The sequence below is a fragment of the Mytilus trossulus genome, chromosome 3 (assembly GCF_036588685.1).
Source record: "Mytilus trossulus isolate FHL-02 chromosome 3, PNRI_Mtr1.1.1.hap1, whole genome shotgun sequence".
Lineage (NCBI taxonomy): Eukaryota > Metazoa > Mollusca > Bivalvia > Mytilida > Mytilidae > Mytilus > Mytilus trossulus.
This window is the reverse complement of record NC_086375.1, coordinates 6,361,331-6,381,820: the sequence shown is the minus strand read 5'-3', so window position 1 is coordinate 6,381,820 and position 20,490 is coordinate 6,361,331. Positions and strand designations below refer to the sequence as shown.

The window sequence follows — 20,490 nt, the reverse complement described above, 5'->3', positions numbered from 1 at the left end:
ATTTTTATAAAGCACTTGAGCCAAATCTATTGATCAAACCATACCTCTCTAACCCAAACTTTGAATTTAGAAAATTAATTACAAAACTTAGAATCAGTGACCATTCATTATTCATTGAAAAAGAGAGCCATTTTAAAATTCCTCGTGGAGAGAGACTTTGCAAAAAATGCAAAGTACTAGATGATGAGAAACATTTCTTAATAAATTGTTCTCATAATTCAAAAATTAGATTAACATATTTTTATTGCATTAACAGAGAATAATTATTTTGTTCTGTCTTAACTCTCGTTCATCTTTTTCTATCTGTTAAATAGTATGTTTTACTTAATCAATTTTAAAAAAGTTCAATAGATCATGCACATACGACTATTAAGCTGGATCTGAATAACATGAATGATACAACTGTAATGACACAAGCAATTCGAAATTTAATGTCAGTTCAGTCATGTTCGAGGCCAAAATATTTCAATAACTAGATATAAGGTGGTACCTAACACAACAGAGAGATAACTCTGTAAAATCAGCTGAATGTTTTGATTATGTTGTATAGTTAAAGAAATATTAAGCTTCACAATGATCAAATATTAGTGTTTTTAAGCTGCAATGTATCCAACCAAATTTTTCTAATAAATATGTTGTTTTTTTTAAATTTTCATATTTTTGTCAAAGGGTCCAAGTAAATCTTTTGTCAACATTTTATGTAAGTTAAAATGAGCCAAATTAATTTGAGTCAATGTGTTATGTATCACCTTAATACTTTTGCCAGAAAGCTGAATAAATAAATAAAGGATCAAATGTTTAGCCGATCGCGATATCGGACAAGGAATCAGATGTATGCATGAATGAGGTACACTCCTTGATACAAAATTATTTCAAATTTGTCTAACAGCTCAAACAATCGCCGTATTTTCATATAGATTATTTCTGCATACATTCCAAAGGAGCGCCATTGGCTAAACGCTTTGATTTAAGAGCCGCTTTCATTCTTCTCCAAAATTCTACCTCGTTTACTTCGTCTCCCTCGACGTGTTCTAAAAAAACGAATTTTTGAAAATATTTTTCAAAATCTTTCTCCGAAAATTTGGTTGTTTTTTTCCCTCTGAACACGACGATAAGATGATTTTCATTGTTATTGTTAGTTTTTTCTTGCGCCATTCTAAAAGCATAATATCGTTCTGATTGCCACTCATTGAAATTATTAGATACAACAAAAATAGTGTGTCTCGACTTATCTAAACATTTTTCAATAGAAGGAAACCATTCATAACCAGGAGCAATTTGATGAATAGAGACAATTTTATAGTCTGTGATTTCTTTCAACTTCATTTTCAATTTAATTTCAGAATATTCCGTATCTTCCTCCATATAACATACAAATGCATCATAGGATGCAGTATCACAAACATTGCTCTTGAAACATAAGTGTTCTTCAATATTGTGATTCAACTCAATCTCGTTTTCTGTCCGAATTCTGTCCCTAGATGAAGCAAGTTTATAGCTGAGGTTCTCCCAAAACAACATATTGTTGGGTTTTAACGTCTGATGTAGTTTGAAATATCTTTTAAAGCCATCGCTTATTTCGAATTCATCTATGTTTCTGTTTGTGTTTACGAACCCTAAAAGAAAATCTATCCTTTTTTCAAATTTTTGTTCGCATGCTGCATATGTCGAATTAATGATATTAGTTTCAATGTCGTCCGTCACTAAAATAAATACGTACTTGCTATGGTGAACTGCGTTTCTAATGTTAGTATCCAACGCATAGCCAGGGACAAAATGTTCTGTTGAATAACATACGACAAATTTCTCTAGAACTTTTGACTTTTTCTTAATGAAATCTTCATACATCTTAGAGTAAACGAATGTTATATCTATTGTCTCATAATCTTCGAAAAACTGACGATCAAATGTGTGGAAACCAAATTTAAAATAGAGTAACACTCTTATTGATTGCCTGAAGACTATTGCTATCGTAAGCAAACACATTGCTGCTATTCCAACTAATGTTCCTACAATTTCAGCAACAAAACTCTTTGCAAAAGTTTTTGCACATGTGAATTTTTCATTAGGAACTTTCAAGAACTTTTCTATTCCGTTGAAACTTCTACATCTTATATCGTCAAGTTTTTTTAGTACTAGTATATTGTCAAACATCCAATACTTCAGCCACAATGAGTTGCAATCACAGAGTAAAGGATTATGGTCTATATAAATCTCTTCTAAGTTGAGACTTGTGATGGTTTTCGGTAAATAACTTAAAAAGTTCCTGTCAATTTTCAAAAACTTCAATTTTTTCATTTCACTGAAAACGTTATATGTTATCACTCTTAGCCTGTTGCTAGACATATAAAGTTGCCTGACTTTTTTAAAATATGGTCTAAAATTCAACATTGATATATTGTTGTTTTGTAACCACAAATCAATAAGCCCTGGAGGTACGGAATCCGGTATAGATGACAAATTCACTCCTCTACAATCAACTATTGTAATACTCTGGTTATAGCGAAAGAAACATGCACATTCAATTGGACAGTAAGTGTCATGCATCTTGTAATATGTATCGTCAGGTTTGATATCAAAAAGAGGTCTTCCGCGAAATTCGATAGGATTTTCACAAAGCCATTCACTGAAAAAATATTCTTTTCCTGAAAAAATGCCGTTTTTGTGATTCATGCTTACCAGATCTATAAGAAATACTATATTATTCGAAAAGCAATCTATTGGATTATCTGTTAAAACAAAACGAAAGTATGACAGAATAATCCTTAATTTGGTTTTTGCAAAAGTAAGAGCTGTGGTATTACGCTGGTCTTCCGTCCAATCAAATCCAGAAACCTTGCATCCTGTCAAATCAACGATTCTCCAAACAAAATTTGAAGCTTTATCTGGGAATGAATTAAAATCTGCACCATTAGAAATATCTATTCCAGGAGATATACTCAGGATAAACGATAATTGGTCAAGTGTTTCCAAAATGGACCATAATGTAGAAAAAGTAATTTGTGTGTATTTCAAGTCTACTGTCTTCAAACCCTCGATATAGAATATTGCCACTGGTAATTCAACTATTGGATTGTAATTTAGATTTATATAGCTTAGTTTTAAGTTATTGGAAGGAAGTTGGGTTCTTTGTATGTGAGTAATACTGTTTCCTTCCATATCTAAAGAGCTCAATTCATTAAGCGTTGCGAAAATATTTCTTGGTAGTGTTATCAATTTATTTCTTGCAAGACTAACAAATTTCAATTTGTGCATGTTATAAAAGATTTTATCTGGCAATGAGCGTAATGTATTATTACTCAGGTCAATATGTTCAACATCAAAATGACCTTTAAACGTGTCATTTTTGATTTCCAAAATGTTGTTTTGACTAAAGCTTATGATTTGTAATCCTTTAGCGTCAGCAATTATATCTGCTGTTATTTTAAACAAATAATTTTGTGTTATTTTAACCGAATTTACATGACCAGAAATATGAATCTGTTCATAATTTTTCAGAGAATTTGATCGCAGTTCTACACCACTGGTCAATCCAACATCCGACATAACATAGTTAAACATCTTCAAAAACCGAAATCCGTGATCGCCCTCATCTTTATTTGAAATGTTACTCCTCCTATTTTTTGGTGTGTTTGTGAACTTTAGTAGAACAGGCATTTCGATTCTACAGTTGGTAATCATCATATACCTTAAATATCGAAATTTGTTTTCTATAACGGTTGTATTAATTGTTCCTTTTCCACACGAAGATACATAAAATTCTTGCATCTGAGGAAGTGTAGCTTCACAACTTAGTAGATTATCCAATGTTTCCATTACATAGCCTTTTATATAAAATATTCCTAAAACTATCAACTGTTTCAATGCGCAAAAAAACCATGGTGTAATTGCCGTTCTCAAAATGTTGGTGTTTTGGAGGTATAAATGTCTCGAATTTGTTAGCTGTAACAACAAGTTGATCTGTCGGCCATCAAACTGGCAGTCTTTTATGAGTACTATACCAAACGTATTAAACGGAACAGTGATTTCGGAAGGGAATACAAAATGTATTGGTGCACTGCCATAACACCATATTATCAAAAATACACCTTGAAAATAATCCTGTCTTATATATTTATCTGTAATGGCTTTTGGATTAAAAACACATTCACCATTACTTGTAAACAGTCTCACAGTTATAGGTATTACAGGTCCGTGATTAGAACTATTTCCGAATGAATCATTTTTGGAATCATGAATTGATTGGTAATGACATGATAAATACTTTTTTGGTTCAACAAAAACTGTCTGGACAATTGTCATGACAATGAACGTAATGATGTGTCTCATTTTGTCTTTATACCTGAAAGGTAGAAAAATAACATATGATTATTTGTCATCTTATTTATACCTTGTTATAGTTACATATGTGATAAATAGAGAATAATACATGGCAAAATTCGTATCATGTGTCGCATCATCCCGAGACAGCATTCAATATCAGCCCAAGGGCCTTTAAACTGAGGGTGATACGGCAGGTGATACGGAGTTTGCCATGTATTATACGCTTTATCATATATTTCAACAGAAGAGTATGATATTATATGAACTGTTGTCTGATCCATAGTTGTGGGTTACCTTCAGTTCTACTTTTGTCTTGTTTCAAAGGCCTTAAAATAACTGCTCAATTACTTGTCCGAAGCACCTTACAATTTGCGTGCTTTTGTTTTAAAAAAAATATTTTGTTTATTATTGTATTTATTTGTGTGTTTTGTACTTTTTATAGATGCATTTAGTGTGCCAAAAATATGAAAACTCGACGTTAGTAACGTCACATACAATATAGAAAACTTGACGTTCGTGACGTCACATACAATATAGAAAACTTGACGTGCGTGACGTCACATACCAGACAATGACGTCTTTCAAAAAATTGACCTATTTTGAGGAAAAATTTTCTTGAGCCAAAAAAAAATAAAACTGACTTTATGTATATAAAATAAAGTAGGGTGTGATAAAGGGTAGGCGTGCGATAAAGGGTAGGGATGTGATAAAGAGTATGCGATAAAGGGTGTGCATCAAGGTTGCGCTATATGGATTAAACAGCAGGCTATTTATCACATATGCAAAACTACTGTATTTACTACTAAACATATGATAATAGCTGGTTATTTTCATGGGGTTCACATTTTCGCTTATTTTTCGCGGATAGAAGAAAATCGCGAAAAATAAATTCCGGCAAATTAAAGGTGTACATACAAAGGTATTAATAAAAGTTTTTCACTCCGCCAAAATAATAACAGCTCAGATATTTCGTATACCTTGTTCAATGAAATTTGCAAAATTTTACACCCGCGAAAAAAATCCGCTCTACGGTACTTCGGACGTCATTTTTTTTTTCTTTCTTTCTTTCTTTCTTTCTTTCTTTTTTTCTTTATTCTTATTTTCATTTGAGAGATAGGTTTTCTTAATTTTTAAACGTGTATAATAATTAAGGAGATAGTTTTTTTGTCCTTTTTAAACGTGTATAATCATTTGGGTGATAGGATTTTCTTTATTTTCAAAAGTGTATTATCATTTGAGAGATAGGGTTTTCATTATTTTTATTATAGTCCTTATTATTTATTGTTTGGTCGTAGTCCTAAATTGCCAATTGATTTTTTACTTGGAACAAATCAGACTGATGAAACTGATCAATCATTAGATGAATGGATTATTGCGCATCAGAATCGTTTACGATATGCTTACGAAAAAGCTGGGGAGCAGACACTAGATCGTGCTGAATACCGCAAGACTAAACATGATGAGACACTTTTCAATCCTGAAATTTGTGTCGATGACAAACTTTATATTAGAAACCGTGGTGTACATGGAAGAAATAAGATACAAGACACTTGGAGCTCGACTGTTTATCATGTAGTGCGTTTGTCAGAAAACACCGTCACTGTAGAACCAAATGATGGCGCTGGTGTTTCTAGAACTTTGAACCGTCGTGATGTCATTAAATGTAATATGCAACAAACTGTGGATGATAACAGCAGTGAATCCGACAGTTCAGATGATATGTTTATACCAAGACGAACAACAAGAACAACTGCAGGGAAACATACAAATCCAAATAGACTTCCAAATTCTATTTTTTCTAAGTAAATTCATTGATGACATTTGTTGTACATAGTTATGCCTTATTTTTGTTTTGTCTCTAATTTTTTGTCCTATTTTTGTCACTTATTTTTTGTGATACTTATTATGATAGTAAAGGGAGTATGTGGATATATATATTTGCATTATCGAGACGATTAATACTTAGCTGGGGAGTATGTGGACAAGTTCATTTATATACATATTATCTATTTGATATTATTTCCAACTTTGTACTTAGTTTATATCTATTATATCTATGTTACCCTATATTATAATGATCTTACTATATTGAACATATTTTGTATTATATGGTTCAATGAATCCAAAATACTCTATTTGGGATCTTTGATATTTACTCACCACTGGCTATTGGACAAACTACCTTACTTAATAGTTGTTTTATCTGGTTCTATCTAGTTAAACAGTTCACCTTTTGACTATATATATTGTACTTTTTTACTATATTGTCAATGCAGAATAAGAAATACCAGAAACAACATTAAGAGCCGTAGCCAGCATTATAAGGTATTTACATTTAAGGGTTTTTGAAATTAGTTTATGGTTAAATGTTTTTGACTTAAATATTTTATTTAGTTTCATTTACTTTGCTAATTGTATTTCAAACTTTATATATTCTTTTTACCTGTAATTAACTTTCAATGCTATATAGTATTTTATATAGTAGTATGGTCAACTTACTTTAGTGAACAGTTTTCATTTGCATTGATTAACAAATTGTTTACATTCAGAGTGGTCATTTAACTGTATTTTGCATTATTATTTATTTGCAATTGTGTAATTAAACATAATATACATTATTTTCTACACAATGATATATTCATATGCATTTATATGTAAAGTTGTATTTATTTGTCATTATCTGTATATTTCAGATCTGTCGTTGCCTTCTATTATATATTATATTTATTAAAATATATGAACGTTCTGCATAATTTATCTGAGCCTTATTCCACCTGGTCACACGTGTATTATCATTTGAATTCACCGTTAGGATCTGTCGAACTGTTACATTTACTGATTTGTTTAAATCAGGAATATTAAGCTATAATGATTTTGGAATAAAGAAAATACATACCTGTCGTTTACAAGTTTCGAGTTTCAAAAATGTTGTACACGTTATAAGATGTAAAAAATGATGTACACATTAAAACATGTAAAACAATGTTCTCTACACGTTATAATTTGTACAATGTAAACGTTATAACGTGTACAAAAGAATCTCATACGTGTAAAAATGCACATAATTTGAAAATAAATTCATTGTTATAACAAATTTCATTGACATCAATACTAATTTTTTTTACAAATTTGAAAAGAATTATCAGAAATGATTGTAATATTTTTCTGTCTATGAAGAAATAACATAAACAAATTAGTGCACACTGAATAACGCGCGTAGCGGGTTTTTTAACAGTGTGCACCACATTTTTTTTATGTTATTTCAAATAGACAGTAAAAATATTACAATCATTTCTAAATTCCATTTTAAACCGTAGAAAACCAAGAACAAACGTTGATGACGTCACGTCACATGACTAAATTATGTATATGGGCTGATAACAAAAAAAGGTTACCCAATCAGAAGAAGCGTGACATCCAACATTTAATTATATCTGAATTGGTCAAAATACATTTGAAATTTATTGAATTGTGAATAGCTGTAACTAAAAACCTCATATATAATTCTTTGTAAAACACAGTGATCACAAAGTTCACGATATGTTTTATTGCTTCACAGTTTGCATAATTGTGTTTTCAGGTGATTGTATGATTAAGAATAAAAACATAACTAAAATGAGGTTAATTACATGCGTAGTAATAATAGAAACAGTTGTGTTTCACTCTATGCAATCTTACCTTTTTTATTAGCTTATCCTGTTTGTTTTTCATATTTTGTTCTAGTCCCTCTCCCTTTTCTAAAAATAGAAATCTAAATGCAAGTGTTAACAGATTTAGCCAAAAAAGCTAGAAAAGTTCTGTTTTCATTAAAAACACATGCAGCCTTTTTAGGAAATTTCCCTGTTAATGTATCCTGTAATCTTTTTGATTATCTTATATAACCAATTTTAACATATAATGCTGACATATCATACATGTTTCTTATTACAGAGCAAAAGCAATTAGAATCCCAAAACAAAGATATAGATAATTCCCAATATTTGGATAAGACTCCCTTCGAAAAGGTTTATGTTAATTTCTGTAAATATATTCTAGATATATTATATAAAGATATTGTACATGTAAAAATGCAAAATAAATTCTTACATGTTAAACATGTACAAAATATTGCTGAAAAATGGTTTCAAACTGTTCAAAATTGAAAAATAATAATGAAGCAGAATAAACATTCACGATTGAAATTTCTTAAATAATAAAGAACAATAATCAAATGCAAAAGAAGGTGCAGTATTCTCTATACTACAGACGACAGACACACAAATGACACCCTTTTCTGCCATTGACAGCACACCAACAATACCTTCTTCGTACACATGGCAGTAAAAGAAATAAAACTCAAACACAAATTCAAATTTGCCGACAGCCCGTCGTACGTGATGGACGCCAGATATAATTGTATAATAAATCTATAATCGTGACATATAAATCAGTAATCAAATTGCATTTTCATTTACCAATCATTTCAGTATGTACAACCACAGCAAAATATTGTATACTGTACGTTTAATAAAATTACCCCTCATTGATAGCCAAGGCCGACCAGGAAAAACCGTATTACGGAAACCTGTGCCCGAATCAATGCTCGAGTCTATCTCAGGATAATGAACGTCGGACCCCGTCATTTAAAAAAAAACAGTTTTCGAAAATCAAGATTTTTGTTATAATGTACAAACAGATAAATATCATCATTTAGAAAAAATGTAGTTTACACGGTCAATACGACGGCTAGAAGTGAAGCTACCACAGAAAACACCTTATATATGACCACAACTCAGTCCTCTGATTGGCTAAATTTCTTCGGCCTACCGAAAATTGACGATTCCCATATCGAGAATACAACATTTTCCCGCTATACTGATCGAAACGCGGGAAAATATTATTATTTACAACATGCATAAAATACTTAATTTTTATACATTTTAGAAACAAGCTAGTTTTATTTGTTGCTACCAGACAGACCCACATGACACCTCTGACTGGCATAAAACTTTCATTCTTATACATTTACTCCTACCAGACTTACAACTGTTTTTGTTACACTGACAATGCACAAAACTTTGCCCTTTACATAATGTTTTCTTATGCACCATCTCTCTCGCACTCATATCACTCATTGGGACTTCACACACATTTCATCTCTTCTATATCTCCAAAAGCCTATTATTCCGCTGACTACACTATTGATTTCACTCTAAAATAAGACTTACAGTTATAATTCATCTCTTCTAAATCTTAAAACGCCTAATAATACGCTGTTACCACAAATGATTTTACCGTAGCAGACATAAAGTTAGACTACCTATCTTATATATTTCCTAAAGCCTAATAATCAGCTTACTAAACGAAGAATTCATCCTGAGCCCGCATCTCTTCAAAATATCGAAAAGCCTTATAACCCGCTGACTACAAAACTTATTTCACTCTAAAATACTTATAGTTAGACAGCATCTCTTTTATATCGTCAAAAGCATAATAACTCGCTAACTACAAGACTATTTTTGTCTTGCATTGATCGACCTAAATTTATTAATTAAGACAAAGATGACTTAAAGTTAGACTTCATCTCTTCTATATCTCCAAAAGCGTAATAATCCGCTGACTATACGAATGATTTCACCCTAGAGGACATAAAGTTAGCCTGCATTTCTACATTGTAAAAGGCAAACTAACCCGCTGACTTCATGATCGACTGATTTCATACTTTTAAAAGGACTTGCAGTTGAATATCATCTCTTCTATATCGTCAAAGGCATACTAACCCGATTACTACATGACTGGTTTTAACTTTGATCGACTTCAATTTAATCATTTAAACAAAGAGGACATAAAGTTAGACTACATCTCTTCTATATCGTCAAAAGTCTAGTATCCGCTGAATACACGAATGATTTCATCCTAGAGGACATAAAGTTAGACTACATCTCTTCTATATCGTCAAAAGTCTAGTATCCGCTGAATACACGAATGATTTCATCCTAGAGGACATAAAGTTAGACTACATCTCTTCTATATCGTCAAAAGTCTAGTATCCGCTGAATACACGAATGATTTCATCCTAGATGACATAAAGTTAGACTACATCTCTTCTATATCGTCAAAAGTCTAGTATCCGCTGAATACACAAATGATTTCATCCTAGAGGACATAAAGTTAGACTACATCTCTTCTATATCGTCAAAAGTCTAGTATCCGCTGAATACACGAATGATTTCATCCTAGAGGACATAAAGTTAGACTACATATCTTCTATATCGTCAAAAGTCTAGTATCCGCTGAATACACGAATGATTTCATCCTAGTGGACATAAAGTTAGACTACATCTCTTCTATATCGTCAAAAGTCTAGTATCCGCTGAATACACGAATGATTTCATCCTAGAGGACATAAAGTTAGACTACATCTCTTCTATATCGTCAAAAGTCTAGTATCCGCTGAATACACGAATGATTTCATCCTAGAGGACATAAAGTTAGACTACATTTCTTATATATCGTCAAAAGTCTAGTATCCGCTGAATACACGAATGATTTCATCCTAGAGGACATAAAGTTAGACTACATCTCTTCTATATCGTCAAAAGTCTAGTATCCGCTGAATACACGAATCATTTCATCCTAGAGGACATAAAGTTAGACTACGTCTCTTCTATATCGTCAAAAGTCTAGTATCCGCTGAATACAAGAATGATTTCATCCTAGAGGACATAAAGTTAGACTACGTCTCTTCTATATCGTCAAAAGTCTAGTATCCGCTGAATACACGAATGATTTCATCCTAGAGGACATTAAGTTAGACTACATCTCTTCTATATCGTCAAAAGCCTAGTATCCGCTGAATACACGAATGATTTCATCCTAGAGGACATTAAGTTAGACTACATCTCTTCTATATCGTCAAAAGCCTAGTATCCGCTGAATACACGAATGATTTCATCCTAGAGGACATAAAGTTAGACTACATCATTTCTATATCGTCAAAAGCCTAGTATCCGCTGAATACACGAATGATTTCATCCTAGATGACATAAAGTTAGACTACATCTCTTCTATATCGTCAAAAGTCTAGTATCCGCTGAATACACGAATGATTTCATCCTAGAGGACATAAAATTAGACTACATATCTTCTATATCGTAGAAGGCAAAATAACCTACTGATTTCACGACTGAATTACTCATTAAATACTTACACTTAGACCTCATATCTTGTGTATCGTCTAAGGCAAACTAACCCGATTATTACATGGCTGATTTCACCTTGATCGACCTAAAGTTTTTCATTTCAATTATAGTTAGACTACATCTATTTTATATTGTCAAAGGCAAGATACTTGCTTACTACCCTCTGGTATCAATCTAAAAGGCTTAAAGTTAGACTACATCTTTTATATATCGTGAACGATAAAATAACCCGCTGACGACACGACTGATTTCCCCACCGGGAACTTAAAGTTAGACTTATATGACCAAAAGGCAAAATATCCTGCTGAGTTCACCCTAGATGACTATACGTTAGAGTGCATCTCTTCTATATCGCCAAAGGCATAAAACCCGCTGAACACACTATTGCTTTCTTCCTAGAGGACTTAAAATTTGACTGCATCTGTTTTATATTGCCAAAAGCAAAATAACCCGACTGATTTCATTCTCAAAAACTTAAATTGAGACTAAATCACTTCTTATCTTCAAAGTTCTAATACTAGTAACCCGTTGATTACATGACTGATTTCACTCTAAAATACTTTAAGATAGACTACATCTAATCCATTACGTCAAAGGTATAATTCCCACTGACTGCACGACTAATTTTACCCTAGAGGACTTTAAGTTATACTACATCTCTTCTATTATTCTATATCGTCAAAGGCATAATTACCCATTCACTACACCACTGATTTCAATCTAAAAGACTTAAAGTTATACTACATCTCTCCAACATCGTCAAAAAGATAACATCCGCTGACAATGTAACACGACTTATTACACCCTATATGACTAAAAGTTAGACTGCATCTGTTCTGCTGACTACACGACTGATTCCCACTTTTTAAAAATCACTATTCCTTCTTTTCCCACAATCAAATAACAATAGATGTTTTGATAAATAGTTTGTTTTTTACAAGACAATAACAATCAAAACCAAGGAGGAAAGAATTCAAATCCAAAGGACATGTACATCAACAGTTATAAATAGTAAATAAGAAACAACACGAATTCCACTATAAATTGGGAGTGAAATCATGTGCTCCGGAAGGGTAAGCATTTTCTGCACCGTATACGGCACCCGTACAACATTTAAGGTAGATTAAAAATTCTACTAAGATTTACCTGTATTTTTTAAAGGAAACATATTTATCAGACTATTTAAGTAAAGTATTTGAAAAAACAGAAACAAAAATTATATATAATCAAAATCTTTAATTTGTAAACCTAAAAAATATTCATCCGAAAACACAAATTGATTATAGATACTATAAAAACAAATTTTCCAATTTCCAAATAACAGTACCAAAAGACTCATCATAGATACCAGGATTAAAATTTGATATTTACGCCAGACGCGCGTTTCGTCTACAAAAGACTCATCAGTGACTCTCGAATCAAAAAAATTAACAACGGCCAAATAAAGTACGAAACTGAAGAGCATTGAGGACTAAATATTCTAAGTAAGAGAACAACGTTACCGCAGTAGACCAGTTTGTGTATTTAAATTCGCTTATATGATGGCGCATATTTTCATAGTATGTATACATGTAATTAAATAAATTACAAGAGAAGATATTTACGAAAAGCAGAAGAAAACAATGCCCCTACCATAAAGTCACTGTGAAATTACTTGATTTTAGAAGTCTTTTGTATCATTGTCGTTGAAATCTAGTGGCATTTACACAAAATATTTTTAATGCCACCGAAATCCGCTTACTTTCTTCCTTACATACTGATGGTGTAGCTTAGATGTTTAAAGCATCTTTTTTCATGCTTGCAGTAAAATAAAAATCTCACCTGGTTATCTGATTTCAATAAAATTCCATAAGAATCTTAATGGTGTTACTGTATGATGAAAATAATCCCTAGTTTACACTACTATATCTGAAGGATTTACAAAAAGAATAAATATGCTTGACTACTCGTGTGTGTGTGTATATATAAGGTATACCGTATACTGAATAAAATAGTTTTAAGTTACAATTGTATCTTATTAAACTCCTTCAAAATATGTAGTTCAACAAAATTGTAAAGTTTCAGAATGAATTTAATTGGTTAAGTTCATATTTCATTTGTCCTTAAACACAATTTCATATCAAATTATCTTTTTTCAGTCACGAACAAGGGTAAGTATACTTAGATATTTCATTTCCTCTTTCTAAGGTAGAAACAAAACCACTCATGTTTGGGGTACGTTTTACAACGTATAGTTCAAAATTGAAAGATTTTTTATAAGCTACAATATTTCTTGATTTCAAATGAGAGTTTTTAATGTCTTGACGACACTTCTTTCAGCTTAATGATAATTATAGATATAAGATATAAATCACTTTTAATAAACCTGTGATATTTTTTTTTCAAACTTCGAGGGGATACATGGTCTTCAAACATACTAGTTAGTGGAAACCTTGGTAGACATTATTATCGATGCCTCGTGAAAGGTTATTTCCACAATCTCTGCAAGTTTAAGAACAAATGAACCTAGTGTCAACTGAATAGATTATTGTTGATGTTATTTTGATATCAAATCGTATTAGGTCACTAGCACATTATGTTACTAAAAATGCGTTCCTTCCTAGATTTTGTTAAGTTAACCCAATACTTATTTAGTTAAGATTTACGGTATATCTATTTTAATCATAGTCACTCCCAAAACTTAATTTAAAAAAGGGTGGAAGGTAAAAAAAAAAAGGGGGGGGAAGGTTAAAAAAACCCAACAAAAACAAAAAAAAATCAAAGAAAAGAAAAGAAAAACGAAAATTAATTCTTTCAGAAAATGCAAACATATTTAATGTCAATATTTTATGTCACGCTTTATGGGAATGACAGGAGGTTAAAGCTTTATCACACTTCATATATTATTTTTGATTTAAGATATAAATATTAATATCGGATAATAATTTTGTTATCGATATTTCTGTTTTTGGTATTTATTAGCTTTATTTTAGCTGAAGCTTGCTGCGTTAAAGATCATTTAGTGTTTTGTTGTCTCCCTGACGTATTCGCTATTCTATTCGACCATTTTATTTATTTTACAGCTCATTAATAAAATTTCTATGATATCGGACTCTTTAATAACAAACGTAAATGGTTTTGAGATATGATTTTACATTACTCGAACTGTATACAGATGCAAAGTGATTGATACATGTACAGGTCCCTGTACTCTTGATGACCTTATTTGATATCACTGGTACTCATATATACAGAGGCCACATTTTAGATGACAGATGAGTGATACAGGCTAATTGATTTCTCTTCTCGATTTAATTAATTTCTGTTTTTCAATGTTTTGAAGGTTGTAATTATCCATCTGTCCTAATTGGTGGACACCATTTCAATGCTAGACAAAACGAAACCTACGTTTTAGTGATAGATATCAGGTATTATGCTAATCAATTGAAACCAATGTTTAATTGATGAACAATATGTGCCAATCAAATATGTTTTTTTTTATATAATAATGGATAGACCACATTTGCCATGCTACTCTTTTGTACCTGTATGTTTGAGTAAATAAAAACATTTGCCATTATCATTTATGAGTCATTTACGAATCCTATGTTTAAGTGTTAGTCATCATTTTTTGCTGGAAAATGAAACCTCGATTTGCCATGCTAATCAAATGGAAGCTATGATTATGTGATGAACAATATGTATAATGGTAATCAAATAAAACTTGGGTTTGCGTGACAGATAGCATTTTACCATTTTTTTTTTGTGATGAACAATATTTGCAATGCTCTTCAAATGAAATCTATGTTTAAGTTATGGACAACATTTGAAAACTTCTTCAATTGAAATCTTTGTTTTAGATGTGCCATGCTATTCAAAAGTAAAATCACAAAAGTGCTGCAATCCAAAGAAAATTCAAAAAGGAAAAATACCTAATAAAATGACAAAATCAAAAGATAAAATTTCAAATCTAGTATCTATGATGGGTTTATTAACATTAATTCCAATGAAAGTATGATACGGTCGAGCGAATGGCTTCTGAGGAAAAGAAACATATGTCTTGATGACCACAATTGCCATTATAATCAAATGAAATCTATGTTATAGTCCTGTAACAATTCGCTCTCACCCCATATGGAATTTACTGACCCCATATATACCGTATTAGGTCACTAGCACACTATGTAACTAATATTATTCAATAAAGGGCATTTCATAACAAACTGTACAACAATTTGAATAAGAATATCCAAGGCCTGATGTACGATTAAACAACACATAGAAAAACAGATGATGAAGCAGACACCAACCTATAACACCAATTGATTAAAGGGATCTTGGGCAAACAATAAAACAAGTCAAATGATCGAATGTTTAAGGTGGTATGGGTGTCTTTCGCCATCTTGGATTGTGATAAAAATAGAGAATCTAAGGTCCATATTTTCTATCAAGTTAGCAAAATTTTATGCAGGAATGCAGATTTTTAATGTGAATTTTCATTTAAAAGAACCAATTTATAAGAATATAACTTATAAATATTAATACTTTTACAAGTGTAGATTATTTTTGGTTGTTTTTTTTTAATATTTTCAAATTGGCAATTTAAGGGGAGGTAACTCTAAAACAGTGCATTTTCTGAAGGGCTCTTCATGAAATTTTCCTATTTTGTCTTTTAGCCGGAAAAAACGTACGGTGACCCTATCTTTTCTTTTGATATTCTCAGAGCATTGTCTGAAAGCAATCTTTTCCTAGTTTATTTTACAATTCTATCATTTTGTTTAGTTTCTATTCACAAAATGTTGTGTTTTCCTGTATAATCCATACAAAATTTGTCATTTTGTCACAACCTGTAGCTTGAGAAAATGCGCGGTGACCTATCATTTTTTTTAATATTTTTGAACATGTATCAATAGATACTACATTTTGACAAAGTTTTCATGATCACTTACAGGTTTCAAGTGTAATATTTTCTACAAAAGTTTCGATCGATGCAGTAGAATCAAAACAAATAAAATTCCCTTATTTCCATTCTCAATTTTAAGTATATGGATTAAGCTAAGTTAATGGCGTCTGAATCGACAGCACCATAAAATACAAAAACGAAAAATGTGATTAAAAAATTATAACAAATACTACGCTGTCATCACAATTATGTGTTTTACTATAACATTATGGAAATTAATAGTGTATACTATGTCCCTTCGGTATCTTTCGTCCCTCTTTTGTAATCCCAATAATGTCACTGACTTTACCCTGATATGAAATATACTATCAAAAACCCGGTAATCAATTGTTCAAAAACGGCCTTTGAAAATAGTGATATAAATCACTTTTGGAGCGTAAAAATTCGTTGGAGGCACTTTATTATTTGCAAAATCATATTGGAGATTTCGAGTCTGTTTTGATTTTCTACGCTTTATACCATTTTACCTCATAATCCCATAATGAAAAAAAGCACACACCTCATTTAAAAAGGGGTGAAAGTTACCAAAGGGACATGCAAACTCATAGATCGAAAATAAACTGACACACCATGACTAAAAAAGGTCACCAATTCAACACTGTATAGCTAGGTAACTGTATATCATTTTTATTGGTATTAATATTGTTTTTGTTATCAGTAAATTAAAAGCAACTTATTATTGTTATACCAGAATATATATATAAAAGAACAATCATGGATTTACAATCTGCCGATACTTTTATCCTTACATTGCACAAGGTCATTTGTTTCGTTTACTGTCTATGACATCTTCATACAAAATGAATTGAATATTGGATGTGTAGTGATTGATTATTTAGTCTTAGATGCATGATTTTTTGGTATAAGTTGTTCCTGGCTTTGAACTAGCTGTCAGTAATCGCGAATACTCTCAGATCTATAATTAGTGTCTTTTTTTGTTGGAATGTACAAGTACACGGCCACGGCCACTTATTTGTTATATTTGTATTATTATCCATCTGATGAGTTCAGTCTATTTTAAATGATTTTTATAGTCCTGTCATTTAATGTTGTCATTTTCGAGATATATTAAACATTGCCAGGAGGTTTGGCTTGCCACTAAACCAGGTTCAACCCACACTTTTTTTTTAAATGTCCTATACAAAGACAGGCAAATTGACATTGTTATATTATAGTTCTTTATGTGTGCGTTACATTTTTATGTTGTGTTTCTGTTGTGTCGTAGTTTTCCTCCTTTATTTGATGCGTGTCCCTCAGTTTTAGTTTTAGTTTATAACCCAGATTCGTTTTTCCCTCAATCAATTTATGAATTTAGAATTAAGAACAGCGTTATACTACTGTTGCATTTATTAATAGTTCGTTCTTATGTTGTACTGTTACACCACTGCCCCAGGTTAGAGTGGGAGGTTATGATCCCGCTAATATGTGTAACCCCACCACATTCTCTTTGTATGTGCCTGTCAGGCAAAGAATAGAACACAAAAAAACAACCCTGCATATAGGCATTTAAAAAGTCAGAATGCGAATATATATGTTCAAACTCTTTGGTCATTTTTAGTAACAAGTTAACAACAAACAAAAGAAGTATGTCATAACTATGTTTTCGCCTGTCCAAAGTCAGGAGCCTCTGGCCTTTGCTAGTATTGAATGTCTTTTAAATTTATATACAGAAGAAGATATGCTGTGATTGCTAACGAGATAATTCCCCGAAAGAGACCAAACAACACAAAATTAACAGCTTTAGGTCACCGTACGGCCTTAAACAATTAGCAAAGCCTATACTGCATAGTCATCACAAAAGAAACTAAGCAGACAATGATACATAAATCCACAAAGGACTACTAGCAGTTACTGACATGCCAATTACACTGATTGAAAGAGTATGTCTTCATCATATGAACATCAAGTACAATCCTCCCCTTAGCGGTTTAATATCAAAATATATATGAGAAGAACATAACCCGTATCATGCCAACAACTGTTTTTTTTAATAAATGTGTTTATTTCCGATGCAAAAACCTATGAGTGAATCAATATAAATTCCAAAATATGCAATCATTAATGACCTGACAAAAGTATCGTTATATATATTCCGAATAATTCGGTTTAAAGGTTTAAAGGTTTGGTTAGGTTTTCAAGTGAATGCCGACATTTTTGAGTTATGAAATTATATTACCACATAAAAAATAACGTTAACAAAGACTAATGGGGGAAAATCAATGGTGGTATTAGACCTTAAATCATATTTAATTGTTAAGAAAATATGAAGCTTCCCAATGGTCAAAATTAGTGTTTGTCAAACAGCTATATACTGTTAATTCAGAAATGTGAGGTTTTTTTATATTTGCCAAAAATGCGACAGAGTTGAACCGCAATAATTTAAACTCGCACTTTGAAATATTTTGTATGAATAAAAAAGAATTTTTCTCAAAATCATAAAAATTAAATCTCATTTGAGTAAAAAGTTACAAAATCGCAATAATAAATGCACGCTGCACACTATAATTCTGAAATTACAGTATTCAACCATTTTTTTCTGATGATGAGTCTGGTTCAAATTTTTTGAAATTTGAATGAAAGAACCCCAACAAAAAGTAGGGCTGAGCTCAGGTGCTCTTGAAAGGTTAGTAGAACCTGCTCTACAAGTGGTGCCCATTATGTTTCATGTTTAAATATTCATTGATATGATGTGTGATATGTTGTAATATTTGTCATGTTTGTTAGACTCGGGAGTAGTGATAAAGTCTTGAAAATTGATATTACTTATAATCAAGCTATCCACACAAAAGTTGTGAAATTCATATTCACCCCGATACAAAAGGGTCTTTGCAACACTGTGGAAAAATATCTGTGTTTTGTATTGTATTCTGTGTGGACTAATTTAAAAACACAAAAGCTGATTGTTAATTTAATAAAATCATAGATTCATTTGTACACAGTAGTATATATGTACAACAATAAATTGCATAGCACTTTCATAATAAATAACACATTAAAATGTTGCATATTAATAATATTCAGTCTGATCGTTTAAGGTTAAATACATATTTGGAAAAATTTCTTAGAACTGACCACTTTTGGAAATTAAATGTGAAATATCTTTTTCTTCATTAACATATTTCCATAGGAGAAAATTACTCATTCTTCACATTTAAATGTTTTACACGTGTAATAGTATCATTAAAGGGTAAAGATTTAATATATATAATGTGTGAAATGTTTTTTTAAATGTCTTTGACCATTACTTAAAATACTGAAGAGTGTTTTTGTTTTTTATGTTCGCGAAATACCAGAGAGTTTATGACTTTTACATATCATTTTCATCTTTGTATGCATCCATATTTGGTTCAAAAACATGTGACTGTAAGTTAGTTTTAAAATTCTAAAAAAAAGACCAATGATTAGTTTATCAATTTGGTACTTCTTAAAATCCCCACCTCAAAAAAAAGTTACTAAAACAGTTAAACAGTATGGACAATAATTTTTTAAAATAGTGATAAATAAATTGAGTTATAACTCTTTTGTGTAATTCTGTCATTAAATGTTCAGCTTTTAAACAGATATATCTGGACTTAAATCCAAAATATTTTTTTTAAAGCAAGATAATTAGTTGAACTTTGGAAAACTCTTTTTATCTAGGTACTTTAAAAACTGAACAATAATATATCATAAGAAATTATACCCCCCTTTCTAAATGGAAAAAAAATATGGTAATATGAAAACTTACATTCAGTCAAACCTCAATTAATCTTTACTTCTTAGACGTTGAAGTGAGCATACAGACTGACATAAAAGGTACAAATATTTATGAAGCCCCAACTATAAAAAATAATAATGTCTGGAGCTAATTAAAGTTATCTTTGTAGACCAAGTCCTCAAGTTTTTCAGATAGAGTAACTCTGCAGGTTTTGCAATTGCTGTGAAAAAAATTTGAGAGTGTGATATTGCTAATTTGCTGACTAATATGAAACTTGATGTTTGAACAATTTGCCCTTATATTATCAAAACATTTACTCTTAAAACAAAGAATTGTAGGTACTAATG

The 20,490-nt window shown here is 31.2% G+C and overlaps 2 protein-coding genes across 2 annotated transcripts in view; one reads left to right on the top strand and one right to left on the bottom strand.

Annotated features, from left to right (window-relative positions):
- LOC134710057 (estrogen receptor-like) overlaps positions 1 to 20,490 on the top strand; it is a 232,667-nt gene that overhangs the window by 187,878 nt on the left and 24,299 nt on the right. The gene's annotated exons all lie outside the window — the stretch shown is intronic.
- Positions 742 to 13,445, bottom strand: LOC134709190 (toll-like receptor 7). The gene is made up of 2 exons (XM_063569366.1): positions 13,326 to 13,445; positions 742 to 4,342 (listed from the first exon to the last, which is right to left on the bottom strand). The coding sequence occupies exon 2, from the start codon at positions 4,327 to 4,329 to the stop codon at positions 919 to 921; it is 3,411 nt and encodes a 1,136-aa protein (XP_063425436.1). The 5' UTR covers positions 4,330 to 4,342; positions 13,326 to 13,445; the 3' UTR covers positions 742 to 918.